General features: G+C 38.0%; 5 protein-coding genes across 5 annotated transcripts in view; 4 read left to right on the top strand and 1 right to left on the bottom strand.

Moving 5' to 3' along the window:
• The window catches only part of LOC110059438 (patatin-like phospholipase domain-containing protein 7), a 46,934-nt gene extending 25,733 nt beyond the window's left edge, over positions 1 to 21,201 (bottom strand). The window contains exons 1-18 of the mRNA XM_089275503.1: positions 21,075 to 21,201; positions 20,923 to 21,001; positions 20,736 to 20,827; positions 19,049 to 19,134; positions 16,139 to 16,220; positions 15,307 to 15,365; positions 14,783 to 14,882; positions 14,269 to 14,328; positions 13,656 to 13,736; positions 13,235 to 13,296; positions 13,029 to 13,095; positions 12,656 to 12,736; positions 12,261 to 12,474; positions 11,561 to 11,752; positions 11,209 to 11,468; positions 10,659 to 10,736; positions 10,147 to 10,218; positions 9,029 to 9,162 (exon numbers count right to left, since the gene is read on the bottom strand). Of these exons, the coding sequence (XP_089131629.1) occupies positions 9,029 to 9,162; positions 10,147 to 10,218; positions 10,659 to 10,736; positions 11,209 to 11,468; positions 11,561 to 11,752; positions 12,261 to 12,474; positions 12,656 to 12,736; positions 13,029 to 13,095; positions 13,235 to 13,296; positions 13,656 to 13,736; positions 14,269 to 14,328; positions 14,783 to 14,882; positions 15,307 to 15,365; positions 16,139 to 16,220; positions 19,049 to 19,134; positions 20,736 to 20,827; positions 20,923 to 21,001; positions 21,075 to 21,149 (1,874 nt within the window). The 5' untranslated portion in view covers positions 21,150 to 21,201. The remainder of the gene's footprint in view (positions 1 to 9,028; positions 9,163 to 10,146; positions 10,219 to 10,658; positions 10,737 to 11,208; positions 11,469 to 11,560; positions 11,753 to 12,260; positions 12,475 to 12,655; positions 12,737 to 13,028; positions 13,096 to 13,234; positions 13,297 to 13,655; positions 13,737 to 14,268; positions 14,329 to 14,782; positions 14,883 to 15,306; positions 15,366 to 16,138; positions 16,221 to 19,048; positions 19,135 to 20,735; positions 20,828 to 20,922; positions 21,002 to 21,074) is intronic.
• The window catches only part of LOC110059432 (uncharacterized), a 439,844-nt gene that overhangs the window by 208,865 nt on the left and 203,497 nt on the right, over positions 1 to 27,482 (top strand). The window lies entirely within an intron of this gene.
• Positions 751 to 2,056, top strand: LOC149102469 (5-hydroxytryptamine receptor 1B-like). The gene has a single exon (XM_089275516.1). The coding sequence runs from the start codon at positions 913 to 915 to the stop codon at positions 1,801 to 1,803; it is 891 nt and encodes a 296-aa protein (XP_089131642.1). The 5' UTR covers positions 751 to 912; the 3' UTR covers positions 1,804 to 2,056.
• LOC149102468 (5-hydroxytryptamine receptor 1B-like) lies at positions 5,970 to 7,467 on the top strand. The gene has a single exon (XM_089275515.1). It carries the CDS (start codon positions 6,280 to 6,282, stop codon positions 7,168 to 7,170), a length of 891 nt encoding a protein of 296 aa, XP_089131641.1. The 5' UTR covers positions 5,970 to 6,279; the 3' UTR covers positions 7,171 to 7,467.
• LOC110059439 (uncharacterized) lies at positions 21,637 to 26,455 on the top strand. The gene is made up of 9 exons (XM_089275309.1): positions 21,637 to 21,981; positions 22,195 to 22,327; positions 22,588 to 22,647; positions 23,238 to 23,308; positions 23,921 to 23,999; positions 24,384 to 24,439; positions 24,642 to 24,714; positions 25,211 to 25,346; positions 25,743 to 26,455. Exons 1-9 carry the CDS (start codon positions 21,736 to 21,738, stop codon positions 25,984 to 25,986), a joined length of 1,098 nt encoding a protein of 365 aa, XP_089131435.1. The 5' UTR covers positions 21,637 to 21,735; the 3' UTR covers positions 25,987 to 26,455.

Below are 27,482 nucleotides of genomic sequence, written 5' to 3'. Positions count from 1 at the left end.
TTGCATTGTTGGTGTTTTGATCTTTAGTTGAGAGTATTACTTTCTGTTTTTCTTTAAAAATATATTAGATGCAGAATGTTTTTTCACGTTAACTTTGATAAGAATTTTGGAATAGGAACCTACAAAAATTAAAACAAAACGTTCCACTATAAGATGGACGACGCCTCCTACATTTCAGATTCGGGCGTAAAATGCAAATTCTACTTTTGTATTCAAGGATCAAGCGTCCTTGTAACTGCCGTGGATATGCCTGAAAATCTAATAGAGTCTAATGGATCTAATGGATCTATCAAGTGACCTTCTTATCCTCAAGACAACAAGCTGGAGTACCAAAAATGCAAAAATCGTGGTAAAAGTTAATCCGTAAGGATTCTAACTTGAAATTTAAAATGTGAGAACGCGCGGCACTTTTCCTGCTTGGAAACTTAGAGGATTTATACTGGGAAACGTAGTCTAAGAGCAGCTGCTAGCCTGCGTTTAGACATCTGACGAGACAGCTGTGTTAATGTGACACAGAGATACATTTACGTTATCGACTAGAACACGATAACTGACGTGACGCAACTGACTGACGTTTAAAAGTTCTTCTTCCTTGTGATGCTATTTGTTTGTTGGTTCTCCTTTTTCAATGACTGATTAAGGTAAATAGAGCGTCTTTTTTTGTTGTTGTTTTGGATTTCAGAGCTCAAGGTAGCAAAAGGAGTTACCCCAAACTTCTGTCGTTTGAAGAACTTTTTTTGCGCAGCGAGTCAGTCGACGGAAACTTCAAGTGGTAATGACATACGAAATGCTAAAGCTCTCTAACTCCCACGATCCTTTGGGACATCTGACAGGTGACAACAGACATCATCGAAACGCTCGTCATTGAGTAAATAATAAATTAACAGTCAAAACTCAAAGTAAACTTGAACGATGGCGAATAACTGCAGTGGTGAGTTGGCTTTCCCAGCATCAGTTATTCTAGCCTTGCTGTACGGTATTATCGCGCTACCATCCCTCCTTGGAAACGCAGTTTTTCTTTGGGTCATCTACAAAGCCCGCAACGTCAGAACTTTATCAAACCTGCTGTTGAGCTCGTTAGCTCTGGCTGATCTTCTAGTGGGTTTGATAATCGTTCCATTATGGATCGCACGGTGTGTCTTGACACCTCACCCGTACAACCACCCGTTTAAGATTGCCATCGACGCGCTCTGGATTCAAACGAGTGTAACCACGACATTTAGCTTGTGCGTCGTGAGCTTGGATAGGTACATCGCCGTTGGGTCTGGTCTTTTGTACCATCAGATGGTTACCGAAAAACGGTGCTACATCGCAATAGCATTTGTTTGGATAGCGTCTCTTTCCTTTGGATTCTCGCGGATCTTGGTTACAAACCCCGCCAACCTACCAAAGCTCTGGATGTGTGTGACGATAATAACCATCCTTTTACCGATGATCCTGATTATGTTTTGCTACTCCCACATCTCTGTGATCGCGAGAAGACAATCCAAGGCAATTGCGAGGCAAGATGTTCAGCGTAGCGATACGCTTGTAAGTGAAGGACTACGAAACCGAAAAGCTACTAAGACGGTGGGTTTGGTTGTAGCACTGTTCTTTATCTCCTGGCTTCCTACCCTGACTACATCGTTTATCCATTTGACAACGAGCGGTCAATGCAAAAATATGCGTGTGGTTTGGCTTTGGGTCGAGCTGGTAGCGTTCTCTTCATCCGGAATCAATCCCTGGTTATATTCACTGCGAAACAGAGACTTCAGGGCGGAAATGAATCGCGTTTTTCGAAACAGATGCTTTAAAATTCAGTAAATATCTCTCGATTTAACGCCAAATACCAGCAAGTATAAAAAGAAGCCACAGAACAAATCAAAATTGTATATTTTATACTCTTGATCCTTTATGTTGATTAACTCACTAACGTTCATTTGCCAAACGCCACAGCAAACAATTTTTAAGCAACAAATATTAAGCAAAAAGTAGAACTTAGTTATTTAAATCGATGCGTTGATTTCACTTTCCAAGATTCTTTCTAATTTTAACAAAAGAAAAAAAAAATACAAAACCCCGATCATAATAGAACTGCGATACTTGCGTGCGTCAAAATTACCATCTAAATTAAATGGTTACATTGCATGAACAAAACCATATGTTTTCTGTTTGTTACTCAAATCAGTGAGTAGATTTGGTAAAACTGCTAAGGTCATTCTCATATTCTGCTAAAATTAGGGGTTGTTTAAGGTGTTTTCGGTTCTACGTTGTACGTTGTTGTCGAAACGTCATTCGCTTTTATCGTTATGTTTTATTTGCTTGTGCATTACAAAACCTTTGCTTATAACTTTTTTTAGTATAATTTCAGAGCTGAACAAAGAGTGTCCAGCAATCTGATTGGTCGAGCGATTCCTTATATGACGCTACATTCACCGCACCAGGCGGTGAATATAACACTTTTGAGGCCTGGTTACTAAGCTCGCCACCTTTGCCATCTCGGCAAGTAAACATGGCTAACAGTTGCTGAATCAAATTTTTTTTATTCCAAAGACATCACTCCAAGTCCAGGATATTTGGAGGGATAGAGAATTTTCAAAATGACTGCTGTCACCGTTGGACCAAAAATCCTTTCAAGAACTCGTATTCAAGGAATTTAAGAATCGCAAACCCGGTGATTACGTTGATCGCCAGCAGGTCAGATCGATTAACCGAAATTTTTTTTCCTTCAAACTAAAGCTACTATTTTTTGACGATGACAGCTGTGAATGAGGTGAACAACGATAAAACAAAGGTACGGGATGAATTTTTTTTTTCGTAGCGTTTCGCTTGTTTGTTTTACTGCCAAACTCGATGTGTAATTTGATTCACAATCGATGTAAGATGTAAGCTTATTATTAAAACTACGGCTGCATGCGTGTGTGCAAACGAACAGTCTGTTTTAGTCGTTATTCTGTGTTTTACCTCTGAAAATTATACTAAAACAATTATTCGCCTCAGGCTCGGTGAACATCGTTGAATATTCACCTTGACTTCGTCTCGGTGAATATTCACCCATGATCACCTCGCCTTCGGCGAATAAATGTTAAATCATATAGAAAGGACTGCGCACGCTCTGCTTGCTCAAAAACCCATGCTTTATTTAAGAAATAGAAAACAAGTACCGTGTTTCTATCGAGTTATAGAAACACGAGTGGAAGTTTGGGAGAACGAGAAATGCTGTGGGAACACAAGCCGCAGGCGAGTGTTTCCACACCTTTCTCGAGTTCACCACAATTTTTTTTCGATTCTTATTGGTTTAAATTGATCACGTAGCGCGATAGTGTTCATCCGCGGAGAGACACTATCAGTCCCATAGTGCCCCTCAGAGGAAAATACCCGGATGGATAGTGCTCGTCCGTGAAAATATTTCTGTAAACAAGCGGGCTTATAGAAAATAAACAATTAAATTTGTATTAGGAGGGTTTTTGCTTGTTTTCTTTTTCAGATTTTACATTTGGCTTTCACGGCTTTCATCTAAAAAAGTTGAAAATAATTCAATATGATTTTTGAACTAGCGCGCGGAAGAAAACTTAGTGGTGAACAATAAAGACAATAGAGTGTTTTTGTCTCGGAACTATCCCTCTGATAGTTGCTCCTTGGAAATTTGAAGTTCTTAAAACTAGCATATTTGCCCTCGAAGCTTCGCTTCTCGGGCAAATATTTGTTTTAAGAACATCCAATTTCCGCGGGGCAACTATCAGCCGATAGTTCCTCCACAGAAACACTCTATTGTTTAAATAGGACGTGAGTAGCGTAGGCAATCAGAGGACAGCATTCGTGATAGAACGCTGGTAAATTTATATTAAAACTCGATAGAAACACGGAGAACATGTTTTCTATTTCTTTTAGAAAACAGCGCGGCGAAAAAAAGGAAAACAACTTGTTAACTTTGATTATCAAAATGTAAATTCTCTTTGCCCGCTTCATCATTACGGCGACAGCTCGTGCTAGTTCTGTGTTTCCATCGAGTTATAGGAACACGATTTTTAACCAATCAGCGCGCGTATTTTCTTAGTACTGTTCTCTAACAGAGTATAAAACATAGAAAAAGCGTGTTTTATTGTTTTGCGCGAAACAAATCTGTCATAAAGTAAATGAAGAAACCTAAGCCGTGTATTACACTGGGATAAAACACTCCGGACATTGCCTGCGGCTCGTGTTTTCTACATTTCCCTCGTGTTCTCAAACGTCCGTCGTGTTTTACCACAGTGTAATACACGGCTTAGGCTTCTTTATTTGTTAAGTAAATCATATGACAAATTTCCACGATAAAAAAGATGTTGGTATCATCGCACACCAACGGCAAACAGTCAACGAAACTCTAAACCTAAGGACATAACTAATTCCGGAAGTACATGCACTTCCTGTCACTCAGATTCATTTACACGCAGAAAGCGTCGTAGTTAATTAAACGTACACGGTTTAAAATTAAAGTCTCCTGTGAAATTCAAAGTGAACCTTCTTTTTTTATTAGTAATTCAAAAAGTAAAACAGCTGTGATCTACGTCTGGGAGAAAACCTTGTAGCAACACAATTATCCTCAGATTCAGACATTTAAAAAAGGTTCTGCAGACGTTAACGCTTAATTTAAGTGTGCTCTGAAAATAACAAAAAATTTGGTAAGGTATACGTCCCTTCAATTGCACCTTTAAAGAGAAACATAATTGTGCCGACGCAACACTCCCTTCACGTGTTCATCAAGACCATCACACCAGAAGAATCGGATTAAGAATTGATCTCTGATTCAACTTTGCCTCTTAATCACTGGCCATGCTTTAATGGAAAACAATTTACATTTACTTAAGGAAAACCAAAATCAATGTGAACTAATCGATATCTAGATTGACTTAAATGACGAATATATTTATGTGCATGTGAGTCTGAGTTAAATCAGTTATACTTCTCAAACTCACCAATGATTCACCAAGTTCAAACGAAGGAAGTCATGACCATAATCATGATAGCTGCTCTTAATTGGCTTAGATTTTTACGTTTTTATTACTCCCTTTACTCCTTAGTTTTAGTTTCTATTGAGAAGATATATCAAGCACTCAAGACACTCAAAACACCTCGAAATTAGCCAAAAATATTCTGCTACACGTCGTCAACTCTCTTCTCGGTGTTTGGAAGTATGGTTAAACACGTCTTTCATGTTTGATATATTACTTCCAGAGTTTAAATGTAACGAAAATAATTGCGAATTGCAGAACACTTTTACTTGACAATCAGAAGAATCAAACAATACTTTTTTCTACGTTTCTTCAAAGACTTTATAGTGAACAAAGGCAATATTTCTTGTCCACCGACAGATGCAAAAAACAAAGCATTAAAAACCACAGTGAACTTGCATTGTTGGTGTTTTGATCTTTAGTTGAGAGTATTACTTTCTGTTTTTCTTTAAAAATATATTAGATGCAGAATGTTTTTTCACGTTAACTTTGATAAGAATTTTGGAATAGGAACCTACAAAAATTAAAACAAAACGTTCCACTATAAGATGGACGACGCCTCCTACATTTCAGATTCGGGCGTAAAATGCAAATTCTATTTTTGTATTCAAGGATCAGGCGTCCTTGTAACTGCCGTGGATATGCCTGAAAATCTAGTAGAGTCTAATGGATCTAATGGATCTATCTAGTGACCTTCTTATCCTCAAGACAACAAGCTGGAGCACCAAAAATGCAAAAATCATGGTAAAAGTTCATCCGTAAGGATTCTAACTTGAAACTTAAAATGTGAGAACGTGCGGCACTTTTCCTGCTTGGAAACTTGGAGGATTTATACTGGGAAACGTAGTCTAAGAGCAGCTGCTAGCCTGCGTTTAGACATCTGACGAGACAGCTGTGTTAATGTGACACAGAGATACATTTACATTATCGACTAGAACATGATAACTGACGTGACGCAACTGACTGACGTTTAAAAGTTCCTCTTCTTCCTTGTGATGCTATTTGTTTGTTGGTTCTCCTTTTTCAATGACTGATTAAGGTAAATAGAGTGTCTTTTTTGTTGTTGTTTTGGATTTCAGAGCTCAAGGTAGCAAAAGGAGTTGCCCCAAACTTCTGTCGTTTGAAGAACTTTTTTTGCGCAGCGAGTCAGTCGACGGAAACTTCAAGCTGTAATGACATACAAAATGCTAAAGCTCTCTAACTCCCACGATCCTTTGGGACATCTGACAGGTGACAACAGACATCATCGAAACGCTCGTCATTGAGTAAATAATAAATTAACAGTCAAAACTCAAAGTAAACTTGAACGATGGCGAATAACTGCAGTGGTGAGTTGGCTTTCCCAGCATCAGTTATTCTAGCCTTGCTGTACGGTATTATCGCGCTACCATCCCTCCTTGGAAACGCAGTTTTTCTTTGGGTCATCTACAAAGCCCGCAACGTCAGAACTTTATCAAACCTGCTATTGAGCTCGTTAGCTCTGGCTGATCTTCTAGTGGGTTTGATAATAGATCCGGTATGGATCGCACGGTGTGTCTTGACACCTCACCCGTACAACCACCCGTTTAAGATTGCCATCGACGCACTCTGGATTCAAACGAGTGTAACCACGACATTTAGCTTGTGCGTCGTGAGCTTGGATAGGTACATCGCCATACGGTTTGCTCTGTTGTACCATCAGATGGTTACCGAAAAACGGTGCTACATCGCAATAGCATTTGTTTGGATAGCGTCTCTTTCCTTTGGATTCTCTCGGATCTTGGTTACAAACCCCGCCAACCTGCCAAAGCTCTGGATTTGCGTGACGATAATAACCATCCTTTTACCGATGATCCTGATTATGTTTTGCTACTCTCGTATCTCTGTGATCGTGAGAAGACAATCCAAGACAATTGCAAGGCAAGATGTTCCGCGTAGCGATACGCTTGTAAGTGAAGGACTACGAAACCGAAAAGCTACTAAGACGGTGGGTTTGGTTGTAGCACTGTTCTTTATCTCCTGGCTTCCTACCCTGACTACATCGTTTATCCATTTGACAACGAGCGATCAATGCAAAAATATGCGTGTGGTTTGGCTTTGGGTCGAGCTGGTAGCGTTCTCTTCATCCGGAATCAATCCCTGGTTATATTCACTGCGAAACAGAGACTTCAGGGCGGAAATGAATCGCGTTTTTCGAACCAGATGCTTTGAAACTCAGTGAATAGCTCTCGATCTAACGCCAAATAACAGCAAGTATAAAAAGAAGCCACAGAACAAATCAAAATTGTATATTTTATACTCTTAATCCTTTATGGCGATTAACTCACTAACGTTCATTTGCCAAACGGCACAGCAAACAATTCTGAGGCAACAACATTAATATTAAGCAAAAAGTGGAACTTAGTTATTTGAATTGATACGTTGATTTCACTTTCCAAGATTCTTTCTAATTTTAACAAAAGAAAAAAAAATACAAAGCCCCGATCATAATAGAATTGCGATACTTGAGTGCGTCAAAATTACCATCTAAATTAAATGGTTTTAATTGCATGAACAAAACCATATGTTTTCTGTTTGTTATTCAAATCAGTGAGTAGAATTGGTAAAACCGCTAAAAACATTCTCATATTCTGCTAAAATTAGAGCTTACTTGTTTAAGGTGTTTTCGGTTCTACGTTGTACGTTGTTGGTTCTAGGTTTTACGTTGTTGTCGAAGCGTCATTCGCTTTTATCGTTAACTTTTACTTGCTTGAGCATTACAAAACCTTTTCTTATAACGTTGTAAATCATATGACAAATTTCCACAATTAGAAAGATGTTGCTGTTATCGCAGACCATCGGCAAACAGTGGACGAAACTCTAAACCTCGGGAAATTAAACTGTGGCACTGAGGGACTGGACGTTCCACAAATTGATTTTGCTATAAATCTGCTAAGGACATAACTAATTCCGGATGTACGTGCACATCCTGTTGCTCAGATTCATTTACACGCAGAAAGCGTCGTAGTTAATTAGAAGTACACAGTTTAAAATTAAAGTCTCCTGTGAAATTTAAAGTGAACCTTCTTTTTTAATCAGTAATTTTGCTTTCGAGGTGAGTCGGAAATTTGAAGCCGTTCCGCGTGAATAGAAATCGTTCCCGAACCCGTCAGACACACCGTAAAGATATAATAAATATCTTACTGACTTCATCTTCTGAACCAAAAGATAACATTGACGGATGTAAGATATGAATTGTTAATATTTAACGAAAACATTGGCGTAGGCTGCTTGTCAGCTATTTGCTCGTTGACTGACATCTAGCTGGGCGTGAGAATGGTCAGGCTACGTACCTAGGCGGAGCTCATTGTTTTTTTCAGTATAAAAATTATAGACTTAATCTTAACGAAAAGTTTATAACAAGATGCCTTTTTCATTATATCTCTCAATTACTACGCGCGCTGTAATTAACCAGCGTATTCAGTGTGCCGTATTGCTACTGTACCGCCCGCTAAAATTTAAAGCTGCATTTGTTGCCAAAATGCTTCGTGATTTATCGCCAAGTGTTCTAAACTCTTATAGCAAGTAAAAGTTTAAAAAATTTCTTTTACTTTAATTTGTGTATTAAAACGTACTAAAGACTGAACAACGATTTCAAATTGACCCGTTTTGCTTTCGAGGTGCGTCAGAAATTTGAAGCCGTTCCGCGTGAATAGAAATCGTTCCCGAACCCGTCAGACACTCCGTCGAGATATAATAAATATCTTACTGACTTCGTCTTCTCGGTTTGTGCTGTAACTTACGGATCCTCGTTTTTCCCCATTCAATTAATGGCCCGCGCCTCGCTCTTGGGCCATAAATCGAAGGGGGAAAAACTCGGTCCGTAACTTGCAGTACGGACCTCGAACTCGGTTAGTAAGGGGTAGTTACAAGAATAGTTTCTTCTATTTCGTACATTCTGGATTTATCTCGACGCATTACTCGTTTGTAGCGATTCATACACCTGCTTTACGCGTCTTTCAACTATAAATACAGTCACTGTATACTGTAACCATTAGGCACTCCACGAGGCCGAGTGTTCTTTGATAAGATATACCTACTTGTAAAAGTTAGCTTTGCTAATGATGACCACGTGACACTGTTTTGTTGCCTTGACATTGAAGAATGAAGGTTCTCCAGTGACCACCGCCAACACGCCAACAAACTCACCAGGGAGGGCTGTGTACAAGTGGTACTGTGGAACAAAAACAAACACGGATGAGTCGCTATCAGTTTAACAAATTGACGTCAGTTTTTCATGCGTCTGTCCTGTTATTGATCCTGAATTTCGTCATAACATTGTCAAAGTAGCTGTGGATCCACGAGGCGATAGCCGGGTGGATCCGCAGACTACTTTGACACTGTTATGACGAAATTCATTGTCAATAACAGGACAGAAGCATTAAAAACAGACTTCAATTCGTTTTTTACGATAACAAATTGTCAAATTGTCCGCTCTCGCTCGTTGACGCATCGCATAAATTATAAATTCCTGTGTCTGTCCGCTTATTGACAATAAAAATTAGCCAATGAGCGCGCGAGAATTTCTGCAGTTATCGTAAAATTAAAAATTGATTGGACTGCGTTGATTCTCACGTGACTTTCTCGCGTGGAAAGGAGGGAGCTTCGTAGGCAGAAATGTTTGCGTCAAGCAATAAATCAATCAATCATTTATTTATTTTAACACATTTCGTCGAGGAGCTAAGAACTCGTTCAAAATACGAACGTGAATAAATGAGGACTATAGTAATTACAGCTTATAATATTATTCTAATCCAGCTAATAATGTTATTCGTCATGCAATTAAAAAAAGTAACAACTTTATTTCACCCCAGAGTTAGAAGAGAAGAAACATTTACAATGTCATACCAAGGCAAAAATGATAGGGTTGCTGGCTACCCAAAATACTTTTATCTTACACAAGTCGTAAGAGAGTCTGCGTTGGAGGCTTGCGAAGAGGTTGTGAGGGATATCAGCGATGACGCTCTGAGGACATCACCGGCGTAAGCTGTTCCAAACATTGGGCGCCCTAAGTCCGGGTACGTGTCATGATTTACGAGCTTATAAACCGGCACAATGGGACTATGGGACATTGTTTCTCTCAAGTAAGAGTCTGTTGAAACTATTTATTGGACTTGACTTAAGAGTTTTCATAACTTGATAAGATTGTGAAAAGTACCTCTTGGTCATCGCTGAGACTTTTCTGTGTTACTTCCAGACAGCCGGTCACAACAAAATACAAACTACAATCCTGCCAATAAGAAATCGAGGACACTTTGTTAGAGCGTATATTAACTGTTGATATATAATGATAATTCTTATCAGAGTTCTAGGGTCACTGCAGATTTTTACGAAATTTCAAGCAGGAAGTTATGTTGACTCTAAACAAGTCGTAAGATGTAGTTCTTCATAACTTGCCACTGATAAGAGAAATTAAGCGCAGCAAGGATGCGTAATGCAGTGTATCTAAAAAGAGAGTCAATAATCAAACTATTAGAGCGAGGACAGTCGAACGGAACCATGAACATTTATCTTTGTTTTTTTTGTCTTTTTTATGATTATCCAATGACGCCTCTTCACGCAAACAAAAGGGTATCTTTTTTCCCTTTCATTGCGCAGTCATGAAACAAATGCACATAAAAATGTCACGCGTTCGTGGTTTGAGTGTCCTCACTGTCTTGTTTCCCTTACCGCATCGCCTTGCTTGATAAGGACAGTGCCTGAAGGAATACTTGCTATGGAAAGAATGCCTTCCAACAGTGAAGAATCCTGTAAATAAATCACACACAATTCGGATACCAATACTTGTTTTCAATCAAATTAAAAGACCTACACAGTAGCGATTACATAGCTCCAGCGATTACGTGTCTCAATCACCAATGGTGGAAAAGCGTTTGATTCTCGTTTTTGAGTATGCTTGTTTCACTGAATGATTTTTTCTTCGTTTTAAACTATTACTTCTCCAGGGATAGGGCAACGCAAAACGCGAAAGACTCGCGATAAAAAGGTGAGTGGAACACCAACAGGTACATGAAAAAGAAAGACTTCCTTTCTCAATTCTCTAGCCTCCAGTTTTCGTCTGGTCAATACAGTTTTTCTCGAAGTTTCAACTTTTCACTCGATGATCCATAACGGGAGAAAGGGGGACACTTCGTGCTGGTTATCTAAAGCACGGTTCACCCTGCGGTACATGCTTTCTATTTCTTAAACATAGCCGTATTAGATTAGCCAATGGTCGTACCGGTAAATCAAGACTCTTGGCTATCTCACTTGCCGCCGTCTTCATCATCATGTCCTCTTCTTCGGGGTCCATGGTTAGAAACTGTTTGGATAGGTCCTCACTCACGGGGGTGCACGGGAAGTCAAAGCGTCCCTCACTAAGGGAAGTGGGACTGCCTTCTGTGTCACTGCCTTCCAGATCAAATGTAGCCAAGCGGTTGGGTGATTCTGGGAGGATGGTAATCCGTGCCCGGCCAAGGGCTGCGTCAAAATCAGATAGATCTGTAAACAAAGGTCAAACCGGTTTAATAGTCAGAAAAAAAACCCTTAAAGCTTTCACTCAACACTCAAGACAATACACACGTAACATTCACCTGATAGGCTGTCGGTGTCGTTCCCAATCCCCCACATAGTTTCCAGCGTCGCTGCCGACTTACAGCGTCCAATTTGTTTATCCACTTTCCGTTCGTGTTCAGGCTCTGTGAAGCTAACGCTCCGATGTAAGGGCACCTTCTTTATGGCAATTGGTTTACTACTCTCCTTGCCCATGATTCCACGTGGTTCTCCTGAAGTTAAAATGATGCACAATAAGTGAGAAACTAACTAAAGGCCTTCTATACATAATTATTTAGTAGAATTCTACTTGAACACTAATGCAAATGCTGCAATCTGATTGGCTGAGTAATCGAACACTATCAGCCATTAGTGTGAAGTTTTGGAGGAACATTTTGATGCAAATGGAAATTATATTCTTGAGAGGACTAAAAGAAGTTCTTGACCTAAAAAAAAAAATTGGAATTATTGAAAAAAATTATGCGCGCACACACAACTGCAATTTCAAATGACAATTCAATACGAGCGATCTGCCTAAGGCGCAAAGTTTATTAATACACCGAGAAATAATTGGAAACCATTATTTAAAGTAAATTTCATGTAGAATTCTACTAAAACAATTAGATTATTCGTTCTCGATTTCTAATTGTTAAATAGCTAATGGTTTTCTTTCCTCTCTTTACAAGTTTGCTTGATAATATATAGATACTGTAAGGAGAAGTTACATGTAGATCTAGGTACCTTTTTTCTCCTCTTTATCCTTGGGCATGTTAATAGCTGAGTCAGGAGTTGTTGTTTTACTGCTTGCTGCACTGTTCGTACCAGAGTCCACCTCTAAAGGAATCTTCTTTGCTGTCTTCTGACTCTCTGTACCTGCAGCAGCTTCTGGTTTCTTGCCTTTTATCGGGCTCGAGGTGATGCCATAGATTGACGGTCGTCGGCGAGAGGCTGGGCTCTAAGCATGCACACAAGATAACATATAATTTCCTAATATATTTGCACTTATTCTTCTTGTGGCAATTTAAAGTACTTTGAGCAAATCACATATGTACATGTGAAGTCTAACTCGTTGATATAGTTTGCCGTCCAAGTGCTGTACTTTACTGCTACTCGTTAACACAAACAGTTAAACTTACGCTGGCTATAAGCTCATAACTGAGTCCCAAGAAGTTGTGAAGCGCCATAAATGTAACTTGCTGAAGACGAAGCATGATAATCTGTAAAATAAATAAATTCATGAAAAGAAGTGACTAGGTCATGAACATTCCGCGCTCGCATAGCACAGAAAAAATGTTGCTTTACAGTTCTCGTAACACATAAACGAAAAAGCTCTACAACTACTATTTTTACTTGGTTCTCAAATTACATATGAGCAGAAAAGAAAAATTAACCTTCAAGCAAATGCAAATGGTCTAAAAAATACCTCATTGTAATTGCTCCGTTAACGACAACGTTTTACAAGGGGCTAGGTTTTAAACAAAGTACGGCAAGATTTTTCATGGGACAAACCTGAACGACTCTGACCAAAGAATCCGGATGCTGTTCAAAAACTGTCTGGAAGGCTTTTCCCGGTAACCTGGAATACAAAGTACATAAAACACATAAAAATATACCAAATACTAAAAGAAGGCAGAGGATAGCTCACGAGTGTGCGGGGAAAGTGAAAGTACTAGTCGCGTTACGGCGTAAAACAAGTGTTACCGATGTTCACTTACCTTAAGACGTGTGTATCAACAACTGCCCGACAGCATATTTGGGGCAAAGCCATTGGGTGACCCTAAAAAAGACGCGATAAGTAAGTGATGAAACTAGGAAAAAGAGTGCAAGTTTCCCTAGGGAAAGACTTGGGGGATGCGGGGAAATCGGGCGATGTGGGAAAGGCAAGAGACGCGCGGTTACAACTTTCACTGGGGCGTTTTCTGGCTACCTTTACCCTTACCCTCTTTCCAAAGTCTAGAGTTGGCAAGATAAATAAATTAATTATGAACGCGTGGTATAATTCAAGCCTAAAACGTTACATGAAAAAAGGAAAAAAAAATCAATATATATAGTGACTAAACACGTTGTATTACGCAATTTTCTTGTTTACCTTCGTGGGATGAAAAAGTAAAAAACAAAAAAAACAGTACAACTTACTGTGAGAAGGTCCAATATGGTAAGCACGCTATAGATACTCTCTCCTGTAGGTACTTCCTTCATACACACCTCTGTGCCATCCTGGTTACACACAAATACAATAAACGCACAATTAATCAGCACCCGCTACATGCAGTTAAAAAGAGACTGAGATCCATTGTAACCCTAATAAAACGAATGGTCCATGACGTGGAAGATGTATCCTTAAAAACTCTACTGTAAAAGCAACATTGAGATTCTTTCCCCTTTTTGCTAGTTTTACCAAGAAAAAAAGCTTTGTTGCTTTTTGGTAGAATGATTTTCCAGTGCTTAGTTTAAAGTTAAAAGCTACTTTCGTAACAGATGAATTAGTGAAAACAACAGTGGATAAATGAGTGAAAACAACAGTGGGTAAATTACCGAAAACAACAGCAGATAAATAAGTGAAAACAACAGTGGATAGATCAGTGAAAACAAGAGCAGATAAAAATAGTGAAAACACAACAAACGCCTTTCTCCAGTTCATCGACTTTCACCAAGATCACATCACCTTAAACAAATTACCGCAACTCTTGGTTAATCAAGGTAATAACAGCCTTGACTATGGCAATAATTTAGTATCCCCAATGCTAACCTTTTCAACTACAGAGACACAGAGTTTCCCGCTCTGGACCACATAGATGCTATCATCAATCTGAAATGTGAATATACATCTGCCAGTTTTTAAAATTATTACTTAAAGGATTTCATGTTTACAGTGAGGAGAGTCACACTGGCAATAAGAGTGTGCGAGGGTTTTAGTGTGGCAGTTGTTGAAAAGTGGAAGGTAGAGGGGCAAATCAGTTTTATATGTATTTCTTGTCTCAAATACTTCATCTGAGACAAAGGAAAATTCTAAACAAAAATGCACACAACATAAACATGGGGACAGCTGATAGTTAACACTAACCAACGCTTAGTTAGCTTAGTTAGTTTAGCTTAGTAAAAATATCCAAGTTAACCCTGCTGTCAAATCTAGGATAGATGGACCGTGTCTAGGGCAGGCTTGACAAATGTTCTAAATATCTATTGCTTCTCAATCACTGATGCAATACCAGTAGTACCAAACGTTACATGGCAGACCCATCAACATGTATAGAAACACTAACCTGGCCAGGTCTAAACAGAAGAGCATTGGCTGGAACAAACTTCGTCTCAATGTATTTGCACAGCTCAAAGAAAAGAGGCTTTTCAAAATGGCCAAAGACCCTTCAGAGCAAAGAGAAAACCAAAGCTTTGGTCACAAGACTGCACTTCATATTATCACAATTCTACAAGTACATGTACCATGCAGGAAATTGAGCAGTCATTTTACAACCAAGATAATAACCTCGTGTATGAAGTCTAGATTCTGTCACCATTACTTTAACATCCTTGTTTTTCTGTGATTGTTACGATTGTCTGGGCACACTTCAAACAGTTGTCATCTTGGCTTCATGCATAGCAAGTACAATTTGAGGACATTTCCAAATATGTACTGTAGGGATCACATGGTGTTGGCTGGCTTTGGGAGAATGGGCAGGGGAGGCTCCCCCACCCCCTATGACCTTGACAAACACATCAGAAACGTAGAGGACAGTGGACAATCTCATAAGAGTTGTTTTTTAAAGCTAGAGTCAGGTTAAACACTCACTTGACACTCTTCAGCATGTACACAACTTCTGGAGGAAGACGAGGCTCATTGACATCAACCTACAAATAGTAAAGTTATTTGTGAATAATATATGTAATATATGAATAGAGACTATTCAGTAACACATGCCAAGAAACAAGTAATATTTTGAGTTGTCTTTAAATCAAGGGGGAAGAGCCAATCAAGCCTTCTGGTATGCGTACGTAATTAATAACCTAACTGTACAACTACTACACAATCTTTCTACTGAATATAAATATCCATAATTTAGTGTAGGTCTGCGTTTGCTGTACCAATGAGTGAAGCTAGATATAGTGTAAGCCATTTACTTTTGATGCCAGTGGAGAATTATGATCAAAGTGGCTATGAGCCACTCAACTTGGAAAATGGATCATCTGTAAAGTAGCAATTTTGATGCCACTGAATATAGGTTTTAATCCATAGGTTAAGTTGAAGTTAAAGCCCACTGGCACTGTTAAAAAATAGTGCACAACACAATGGTATGAGAATACCCTGTTCGGCCGGGTTCCTTCTTGGCTGGGTGACCAAACACGAATACACCATGTTGTAATAACTCCTTTTTCTTTTGTTTTTTCTTCCCTTTCCGTAAGGAAATCGTTTCACCTTCAGACTGAATATAGTTTGAACTTTGCTATGACTGCAAAAGCTTTATACATTGGTCAGCAGATTCAATCACAAAAAAAGTCTAACAGGAATCAACGGAAGGAAGGAAGGATGTAGTGAAACTCGCATCCATGCCTCAACTTGGATTTTCCATGTTAAAAATGAAAGACAAAACAAATCTACTGTAGATTATGAATATCACTATTACCTCTGCCACATCAGCTTCAAGGAATGCAGCTGGAGGCTGCTTGAGCTGTCTTCCTGGCTCATTGTTATCAAATCTTAAAAGCCTTGAGACAAAAGACTACAGGTAAATGATTATCTTGCAATTTACTTTAAACTTAAGGTACACATACATGTACATACAATGTATCTTACAATGGCATTGTAAGATATGCATTATGTGTTCAATGTTCTTAACAGCACAGGAATAGCAAGTGACCTCTTGGATGTGTTAATGTCTGAAGCAATTAAATATTGTTATAAGAACACAATAAATATAAAATGACTTGTCTCAGGCATGTCTCAGTCTCAAATGCAGATATCTCTTGATGACTGTGCACTCATTTCCACCACTGACAGGAAAGATATGTGGCATGGAAGCCTACTACATTCTGATGTACATGTATAACTGTTGGTCTGAGAGTGTGTGTCAGGGTGCACTAAGCTTAAACAGGTAACTGATTTATCAATTATTGCATGTAAAGTCATGCAGTATATATTAACTTTTAAATTAACATCTGAATTCCCCATCCAAATCAAATGACAAACGTTTTAATACATCACCAATGAAAATTTTACAGCATGACCCATTATACAGCCCCTTAACCATCCATGGAGATATTGTCTTAAAACAGGAAGTAGAATAATTGTTATAACAGAAATTAAACTTTCTAAGATAGACTATTTGCGCCAGTTACTAACTTATGTAAAGTAAATTTATTTAATGTTCACCTTTCAGACTTTACATAATGTACATTTAAACTGAGGACTGTGGATATAAATTGGTAGCTGGACTAGAAGTTCATGCATACAGCTGGAGTCTGGTTCAAGCAGGTAGAAAACCCCTTTAGCCACAGCCTGGCAAAAGGCACTCTTATTTAAACCCAACAGCAATTCCTCACCTAAATGGCCAAGTGACACAGTTTCCCAAAATATTAAAATCCAAGCAAGTACTGAAGAGGTCCCAGGTGAAATCTGGAATTGATTCCATAGACTTACAGATGCAAAGCCTTCTGGCTGGTCTACATGGCTACATCATATCAAATCGAACTGTTCATATGAACTACCAACACAATAACACTAAGCTGAGAGATGTTAACCTCTAGAATTCTCTAACTGACAAGCAGTAAAGCACAAAGTAATGAACACAAGATTGTTTCCAGAGTGTTGCAACCCAATATTTCTGCATGGAAAGAAATCTGAGAGGCTTTGCAGGTATTTGCAGACAGCTTGTGAATGGACCATTAATAATTAATTGCATCAACCTTCTATGTTTTGCACATAAAGGCAAGTTTGTTTTGTGATATAGCAGGTGGCACATTGTCTACAACTGGTACGAGAGTGTCAAAACTTTGCCATATTCCTAGTTGTTTTTACAACAAACCCTCCCTACAGAGGGCTGATTTTCTGAATCTAAATGTACAATAGAGTCAGCAAGGATTTATAATTATCTATAAACAATAATTATGTGCTTTGGAAGTCCTTTTCTGTGTGTTGAACTGTTATCATACTTAAAAAATTGCATTAGAAAAAACTTTCTGACATCTAATATTGCCATTTACATGTACCAGTGGGTAAAGAAAAAATTGTTAATTAAATTAATAAATTGAATGTTTACTCAGTCCACTTTGTACTTGTAACTCAAAGTTACAATTAAGACTTTTAAGCTCAGCTGTTACAACAGTGTCTACGTTTATGAACTATAAATAAGTCCCTTGGGGAAAACTGTGCATCTAGTGAGCAAAAGAATGAAATAAGATAACATAGAAAATAGAAAAGGGTCAGAAGTGGGATGAGCATATAAGTACACAAAGCACTTCTCTGCTTGAACTATAAATGTAGAACAAGCCAAATACTAATCAGTGGCTCACTTACTTTGACCACATGTTCATAGAGGTCTAACAAAGGGTCTACAGTATGAGAATTTTGAAAAATCCAAATTATGGCATTTGGAAAAATCCAGTGTGGCCTTTAAATTTGGGGTTTCCGCAATCCACCCTTCCAAATTTGACTTTTAATTATTACATGAAACTATTAGTAGGTGGTTGACCATGCTGTTCATATCACAAAAACTGTGTCACACTCTCATGTGTGACATACACTGTTAAGTTAAGCATTGATCAATTGTTAGGCAAATAACTAAGTGTGAATGAAATCTACTTGTCTGCTAGTGTTATGACTCAAGTTGCTTCTGTTTGTGCCAAACTATTTTAGAATCAAATTTTCGTTATACATGATGTACACAACATGTACCTTTCCACTACATTGAGTTACAATATTGACCTCTGTCATCTAAATGTAACAAGGTTTTTAAGAATGATATTAAGTATTAAGTGATTAAGGTCACTCCACTGAAATAGAACCTGCACTGAGATTTTTGTGAAATTTTGCCTATCGATTGTTTATATTATAGGAACTTAAATTTTGAAATAAAAATGTGGGGTCCCCATGTTCGTTTAGAAGTAAAAACACCTTGTTTATACCCATATAAATCCTTATAATAGCACCATGATTGTAGTTACGATTGCTTGCTAAATTCACGTTTCCAACGATTGCTTTTTGTTCTACACTGAGAATTGGTCCATATTTATTTTACACAAGGAAATTTATTACTCAATTCAAAACAACAGAAAAAAATGATAGGTCACCATACTCGTTTGCGAGAAAATGACGGTTTACCTCTACCGCGAGGTCCAGCTGTAAAGAAAAAGCCGCCATTTTTTAATGCGCACGCTAATCACACATGAAATTATGCGCAGTAGGGATGCGCAATGCAATACTGGGGAATGACCTTAAATATAAAAGAATGTTGTTATGGAAATGGAACATCTTCACTTGCATGTAGACTAATCACTTAACTGTGTGAACTGTGACTATAACTACATGTATGACTTACTCTTTTCCAAAATTAAACATGACTTTCTGTTTCTTTCTAATAGACCTTCTATATCCCTCGTCCTGTGGTTGAGAGAGCTGTTTCACCTGAAATGATACATGTAACAAATGAAATGCAAATGATTGAAGTACATGTACATACATACCTACACTATACAGAATATGCAACAAATTCAAATGATACATAATGTAACTAACATTTTGTAGGCAGTTGATCTGCATTATGTTGATACATGTACCACTTGTTGCAAGGCATGCTGTAGGCCATTAGTCTAATATACATTTAGTAACTCATCTGTTACTTATCAGAGCTTAACTTACATGTAAGTTTCTAAAACTATTGATCTACATGTATGTTGTAAATGTAAGGGTAAAGTGTGTGTCGGACCAAGTGGTCTATACCGCCAGAGCTTATCTCGGTATAAATAGTGTCAAGCAACAAGGAGTATTTCTACTCCCATCTGGATGCAATGCTACAGTAGTTCAGTACATTGAAGAGCAGTTTTACCTGGAAGAGGTGTGGGAATGATATGCAAATAAACCATTATATACAGACTCTGTACATTTATTTATCAGCATGTAAAGAAAGCCTTGTCCAATAGTTCAGGACTAATGGATCTTGTATCCGGGCTAATGGATTCTATCCCTTGCTTGCTTGACAGGAGAGTGATATTATTTGAAGGTAGGATCAAATTAATGCTTAATTTAAATTTTTAATAATTAGTTAAATATACTAGTGAGAGAGAGAATATTTTTGGGCTAGTACATTCCAGTGACTTAACTGATCGTGAGAAACTTACATTATCAAATGACTCTCTCAGCTGTTTCATCATTGTTCTTTGATCATTTCAGAAACTGGCAGCAATATTACCTTTTGTAAATTTATTTTGAGAGTTGCCACAGGTAGGTAAAGTCACATGATAGATTTTGACCAGACAGGTGCTCTAAGTTATTTTACATGATCATGACAGGCAGGTCCACTGAGAAATTTCAATTCTTATTTTGGATGCCAAGGATATTCTTCCATTTTAAATCTCGAAATTGAGAAACACACCAAATGAAGCATGTATTGTGAAATTTTATTCCACCTAAAAGCTCATTGAGGCAATTATAAAATTCATAACAGTCTTGGTACAGTTCACCTGTGTCACCAGGGTTGGATGAAGGCTCTTATTGTTCAACCCACATTGTATAAACCTATTTTTTTCACTCACCACAAGAGTACGGAAAAAAGGGAATGACTCTTTCTCGAGATAGAAATTTCGAGAACCATTTGTTTTTACGTGACATACATGTACATGCAGGGTACTGAGTGACAAAATAATGTTTACATATACATGTACATGTAGTACATATCCGTCACCCTTCTTCCTGTAAGCAGCCATGCCAAAATAAAAATGTAGAGCCCTTGATGAAGATATTCAAGCATCAATCCATTCCCAGGAATACTGATTAAGCTTATCTTTTAAAACATTGAGTTCGTTTTCGTCGTAAAATTATCTGTTTAATATTAAAAAGCCAGCTTGTTTTGAGACCAGATTGGGGGACATGAGCAGCAGAGTGAAGCAACTAATAGTAAACAAACAGCACAAAATTAAACAGCAATATAAATAATCACGGACCCTAATGACGAACTCTGAATCAATCTGTATGTTAATGATATACATGTAAGATATAGTTGTTCTGACCTTACGCAAGTATTTTCTTCCCCAGAAAATCATCTTGTCGCGTTTGCGAAACCTTGGCTTTGGGGAACCTGGAGCTTCATTTGGGACCTCAACTGCAGTTAAATAGAGGAAAAGTATACAAAGCAAGTTCACTATGAAACAAAGCTGTTAATAACCGAGAGAAGGTAGAAATCCTAGGGCAATTTACCTTTCCTTCGAAATTTCTTGATAAAATAGATAGACACAATGACGGCAGCTATGAACACAGTTCCTATGACAAGATTAACCTAAAATGAATCATAAATATACAGTCAATGCATTGCTTGTTAACTCCAATATTTCTTTCATGTGGTAACGTACCGAAACCTCCGAAAAAAGTTGGATTTCACGAAGTTTTTCTCCGATAAAGTTGGCAGCCATCTTTGCTGCAGCCATCGTGTGTTTACTGTTGTGAAGTTAACCGCTGGCGAGCAACATTTGTGGGCTTGTTTTTATTGCTGCCACGTTGTAGTCGTGCGAGATAGGAATCTTGCATATATTTCACCAAGAAACGCATAGATTTGAAAAGAGTTTCTAATAAAGCTCAAATGGCTGAAAGAAAAAGAAAAAAACAGTTAACTTTCTAAATATAAATGTTTTTAGTCAAGGTTGGGGTAACCCCATAAAACGGAATTCATTACATACCGCGCTGAACGATAATTAAACTGCGCAAATTAAATTCGTATTTGAAAGATAAAAAGAAAAGTAATTTAAAATAGCCCATATCATATTGGTTTTATTTATTTATATATGTTGTTGATGCAATTACAATTTTGTTTTCATGCAGATAATTATACCGTTAATTTCTTAATAAGAAATCGAAGTGATGACGTAAATCAGATTATGACGCGATGATAAAATAACATGTTGATGGATACATACAGATCGCTTAGTTAAACTCGTTTTTTTTTTTTTTTTCTTTTTCGATCTACATATAACAGAAAAGAAAAGAAACCAATTTACTAACCTCTTCACCACAAGCATGACAACGGCATTAGAAGTATATACAAGACGTGGTGTGGCCCAAGAACGCAAAAAGATTCACGAGTCTTCGGAGTTCATTTATCCACTGCGCGAAAAAAGTAAAGGCAAGCATATCCCAAGGAAGCAAACCATTGGTTCCTTTGGCACAACGTCCTACTCAGTAGACTTTGCTAAAAAAGAAGGAAAGCCAGCAATACCCAGGCCCTGCTCTGTTACAAGACGAAATCGACCGCACCCATCTCAGGTATAGACCTTCGTGTGTTGGCAAGTGGGAAGTAGCATACTATCTTTCATGCTTAAAATGGAAATTTGTACGTTGTCTTGCCATTCGTAATTCCTATTTTTTGTCCTTCGCTTTTGCCAGAATCACACTAAAGGATTCAACAGCTTGTCACAGTGTTGAGAAATGACGGCATTATGCTGACATTGATGCTAATTTTCTTCTTGACTTCCTCAGAACTTCCTAAACTGGAGAATTCCTTCGAATCCGATACTGGGACCGAAAAGTAACGAGGCTATTAAAGTGTTTTTGAATTCATCAGATTTGGAAACAAAAGAACGATTCTATGACGACTATGTTGGAAGATTTAGTAAGTATGCAACCGTGCACTTCGATACTTCTTATAGGAAATTTTTTAAAATTATTACTTATTTATTATAAATTAACCATTACTTTTTTAGTATAAATTAATTATTATTTATTTAGTATAAATAAAGATGCAGTGTAGAATTAAGAAGTATATACAAGTAGAATGAATGGAAAGTTTCTGCCACCAAACATCTATCTTCCCGTGAAGGCCGACCTGTTGAGTGCAATGTTTTTGTTTCTATTTCTTTCTTTGTAACGTAGATTTACAGAAGTGTAACAATTGTCAGTACATCAGCAACCGCGCACCTCGTTATTCACCAAGTAAGAGAAGTATAACTACTCACTAAATTTAAGAAACGTTTCACGCCAAAGAAGAAAAACAAACTGATCCAGTAAAAATTCATTTTAAGTTCTCTGGAGGTAATTACTTTTTAAGAACTCAGTTTTGATGAGGTAAGACGGTAAATACAACAGAACCACGCCCTCCAACCACCCCGTCAAATTCATCCCCTAGTTATCACGGCCTCCTTTTCGGCCAAAGCAAAACTCTAAGTTAATCTGTAAGACTCTTTTGGTCTCAAAGAATCTTTTTAACACGGTTAACTCTTCAATACAACCCCAATGGTATAACTCAAACGTGTTTAATAACAAATTATCGGTTTACCATCAGGGATGGAGAAAAGTGGAAAGTTAATAAAGGGGGAGGTGGCTTATTAAAGAACGATTAAGTGTTGAAGGGAATGGAAAATTTCAGAGCTTTTGATGGTGGATATAACTTATTTCTTCGAGCCCTTGTTTATAAATTAGCTTTTTCTTTTAACTTAATGGGCCACAAAGTAAACCACTGGGTCACCAGCAATTACGTTTTTTTACCCAATAAAGTTTTATTATTATTTTTATTATTTCGTTAGAACTCAGACCTCTTCATCGAGCTGAATTTGAAGGCGAAAACAACGAAGAAACAACCGGTTCTCTACCTAAAGTAAGTGACGTAATTTTATTGGAGGTGTCAATTCTCTTAATTTTAGTTAGCCAGGGATCCCCTCCTACTAGGTAATAAAGGGCTGCCCGAGTACGAAATGGGAAATTGTTTCTGTAACCGAATCATAACTCTTTTTGTGGCAGCAGTTTAGTCAGTCTCTGCCTAAAAGTATTGTGTATGATCATGCATTGAGCAGTTTTCATTTGAATGTCGAAAAGTAATTGAATTTTGCATGACCTACGCTACACGATTGGCTTAGAAAGAACTCGCGCCACTTTTCATCTAATCAGAAGTAAATCCAAAACCAATTCAATAGCCCACTTTTGATGTATTAAAATTCAGCTTGATAGTGAGGCCTAGAGGACACAAACAAAAGAAATGAATAAACATTGTCATTGAATTTCCTTTGTTTGTGTCCTCTAGGCCTCACTGCCAAGCTGAATTTTAATAAATCGACAACAGTCTATTGTGATTCACTCGCACTCGAGTTTTGATTGGTTCACTGAATTTTCTGTGTCTTTTGTGATTGGCTAGAGTAATTACTTTAATTTAGTTTGGTTTTACGACACTCAATTGAAAACTGCTCTATCAACGAAAATATTGCTCTTTTAGTGCATCATGCCACCGTTATGCATCTCAAAAGATGCAGGGAAGCTGTATGATTCCTTAGTGACCAAAACCTCCCCTAAAGGTAGGTATTGATAGAACTATTTCAAAGGTTCCTTTCTTCAGTTTAAACACAGTAACCTCTTTACCTGTGGTACGCGAATTGAAAACTTCGTCCTCCATCGTTCTACATGACATAAAATGGTGAGGAAATGAAAGGGGGACTGTAATATACTACGTGTGGACAGATATTGAAAGCGTATTCGTGTTTAACCAGTTCCATTTGAATTTTTTACGAAAATTACTCTGTGTCCGTGCGAAGTCACGAACTTCCCGTGCAAAGATTTAAGCACCTGGTAGATGGTAAAATTTACACTTTTTTCTGCTTTTCCCACAATAACCTCTTGCAATAATACTTATCTTACTTGACATTTCTAATGCAATTTGGAAATTTTCTTGCGAACTGTAGAGAGGATGATTATTGAAAGTTGTTTAGACGCTGGAGACCGCGGATTCTTAGGAACGGTAAGGCGTTGATGAACTAATAGTCAGTTATCAATAGCCATATTGATAAAATAAACGAGCTAGTCCACACATTTTTGAATGATAACATAATACTTACTTATTTACTGTACTTATTACCAGCACAATAATTATCTTTCCATAGACTTTCTTTCTTCGGTTGTTTTAATTTGATAGCTCCTTTTTTTTCTGAATCCTTTTTCAGAGTTTGGCAAACACAATTCAAGCTGAGGCGATACCGGCCATTCACCAGTGGCTTAAATCTCAGAACTTACCAGGTAATCGCTCGTTTTCCTGTACTGGGCACCATAACTATTACCCTCTATCTGAAGTAATTACTGTCGTGAAACTAATCTCGGTCACGACAGAAGAATGAACCAATCAGAACTCGAGGTAAAAACAGTTCTCGACATCTCTTGGAATAAGCCAGTCTCGACGGTCTTTGGTTTCGTTTGTGATTGGTCTAAAAGGACAGCATGTTTACTCTGATTGGTTAAAACACAAATACGGGTTTTTAAATTTTGGAGATCTGTTAGAGAGCCTATCGCTGCAAAAAAAATGTCAAAAATGCTGCCGACTGCTCTCCCCCACAAGAACAGCTCAGTGGAGATTTCTAAGTAAGTAAGAATGAAGGTTCTGGAAACAACAGAGGGAACAGTCGCGCAGGCTCACCTCGTGATCGATCATGACACTCTGCGATGATTTCTGGAACGCGTTTGATAGCGTTATGTTCACGGGCAAATCAAGTTTAACAATTGTGTCCGTCCATTTTAGATCGTGATGTTGCAGTCGGGTTTTTAAGCAATCTGAACAAAACCACAACTTCCAGTCAAGATCATCAAGAGTTCAGTAAAAAATCCTGCCGACTGCCTCCTACAATTTGCAAGAACAGCTCAGCGGAGATTTCTAAGTAAGTTTACATGAGACTGAACGTAAATTAAGTCTCCAAACCCCAGCAATTAGAATAACACACTGTTCTCCTCCGGTAAATGGCCAAATCCTGTCAGGACGTTCCTTTTTATAATATTTCCTTTTAGCTGAATAGCCTTAAACGGAAAGAATATTAAAACATTACTTTATCAGATAAAAGGCAAACACCCCGTGAGTTCAAGTGACCCTAGCGTAACTCAGTTCCACCAATTTCAACCGACTTTTGGAAGACCTTTCTCTTTATTCCTCAAGAGATGAAGAGACTGAGGGTGTCGGTGTCATTTGTTCACTCACTAAACCAGATCCTATAAGGAGTTTAAATATTTAACCGCGAGATACCATTGACCGATTTTTAATTTGATTTTCTCTTTTCCAGAGCTGGCCGAGATGCTATCATTGATCAAGTTCGCCAGATGCTGCCAAAAGACGTTCGCGTCAGAGAACGACGCCGGCCTGCTAAATGCGCTCCACCAAGAGGCAAAAAGCCTGAAAAATTAAGATTTCCATTGTGTCCCCCTCGAGGCTGCGTTGTCAATAAAGGGGCACTCTTCATGCAACCGCACCGCTGTCTGCCGGGACATTTCGAAATCCATCCAGAATTCCAAATGACTGTCAAATGATAGTCGCTCCGCTGCTTTTCTTAGTCCCACTAGGACCTATGAAGAATTTGATTTTAAACATGTGGGATTTAGATATTTACTGTAAGGATGTCACTCTGTGATTATATGTTCTCCAGTTACACCTATTATAAAAAACATAGATCCATAATTATATACTTTAAATGCACATTTTGAACTGTGATAACGCACTCCATTTCCTTTCCGTGAATCTGTCTTTTTTCCTTTCCTCTAGCTTTCTGTTTCTGTGACCGGTCACATCAATATGCCAAGGTTTTTTCCCTAAGTTATCTTGCGCGCAGTACGCGTTTAGCACATTTCTGTAGAGATATCTTTAGTTTGTCATATAGCAGGGGGCAGTGTGAAACAACGATTACCTTTTAAAAGAACATAAATCTTTGTCAAGCCCAAGATATACTTACAACTCCTACTATAGACAACTTTATGGGAAAAATCCAGCCTCTGGCTGACACACGCACTGTCTCAGTTCCACCAATTGTGATATAAATAAACTACTAGACTAGTTTTTGTTTGTGGTTATATCGGGTCAGTAGTGTCACGCTATTCCAGACTACTCCAGTGAAACATGATTTTCTTTAAAAGTAAATAAACACAAACTCTGCATTTAATTTCCTTCCTACCCACTGTTTGAATACAAGTTGAATACAAATTGAATTGAATACAAATTGAATGCAAGTGTTTTTAAAACACCGATAATTCGAGAAACCAAGCCAGAAACCAATGGAAGTTTCAACAAAAAACCCTTGCAACAAATAAACCAATCAGTAGCTAGGCGGCATGTGGCGGGGCGCGTCGAGTTGAAAACAAAGGCGCGAAAATTTATTTATAATTCTTCTCCTCCACGAAAGGCGACAGAGTGACGACGAAAGTTTTATGGAATTAAACTCTAAATCGATTTGCCAGCCTTTTAATACCGTGACATAGTCAGGCAAGTATAAACTACAGGAGAACTCTACAAGAAAGAATTTTGGCGGAAACTGAATTTAGCGGGTAAGTACCGAGTAATCGCATTTGTTAGTTTGAATAAGCTTTTATTTAGTGCACGAAGCTTAAATTGTATTGCTAGAATCGAGTTTAGACAGACCGTTATTTCAAACCGGATATTGTAGCCAATAAACAGAAGCAAAACTATCCTACTGACCTATATTTTCTTTTCATTGTTCACAGAAACAATGCACAGCTACAGAAACAAAATAGTTCTAAAACCAAATGTTCAGAGGAACATTCAAACATGTTCATACGACGTGGAGACCTTCATACGATTCTCTTGTAACTTAAGGAGCTCATGGTAGGTAAGCTTATACATCGAATAATTCTTGAGAAGTATTTGCATTTCGGATTATCCTCTTCAACTCTGTGTAGCCGACAAAAGACTGCCGTTGTAAAACTACCGTTTAATTAAGGATATTAATTAAGAGGACATTCGAGTACAATCTTCTGACTGTAAAAAGCCCCATCATGTAAACTGGAGCGATTTA

The sequence above is a fragment of the Orbicella faveolata genome, unplaced genomic scaffold (genome assembly GCF_042242905.1).
Source record: "Orbicella faveolata isolate gen_17 unplaced genomic scaffold, um_ofav_v1 contig_36, whole genome shotgun sequence".
NCBI classification, from domain to species: Eukaryota; Metazoa; Cnidaria; class Anthozoa; order Scleractinia; family Merulinidae; genus Orbicella; species Orbicella faveolata.
This window is presented reverse-complemented; position numbering and strand designations above follow the sequence as displayed.

Excerpts from the sequence above, each read along its gene's own strand:
- LOC149102469 (XM_089275516.1), top strand. The coding sequence starts at position 913 with ATGGCGAATAACTGCAGTGGTGAGTTGGCTTTCCCAGCATCAGTTATT.
- LOC149102468 (XM_089275515.1), top strand. The coding sequence starts at position 6,280 with ATGGCGAATAACTGCAGTGGTGAGTTGGCTTTCCCAGCATCAGTTATT.
- LOC110059439 (XM_089275309.1), top strand. The coding sequence starts at position 21,736 with ATGACAACGGCATTAGAAGTATATACAAGACGTGGTGTGGCCCAAGAA. Across the intron at positions 22,328-22,587 it reads CGACTATGTTGGAAGATTTA|ATTTACAGAAGTGTAACAAT; the intron begins GTAAGTATGCAA and ends TTTGTAACGTAG. Across the intron at positions 24,000-24,383 it reads GACCAAAACCTCCCCTAAAG|AGAGGATGATTATTGAAAGT; the intron begins GTAGGTATTGAT and ends TGCGAACTGTAG.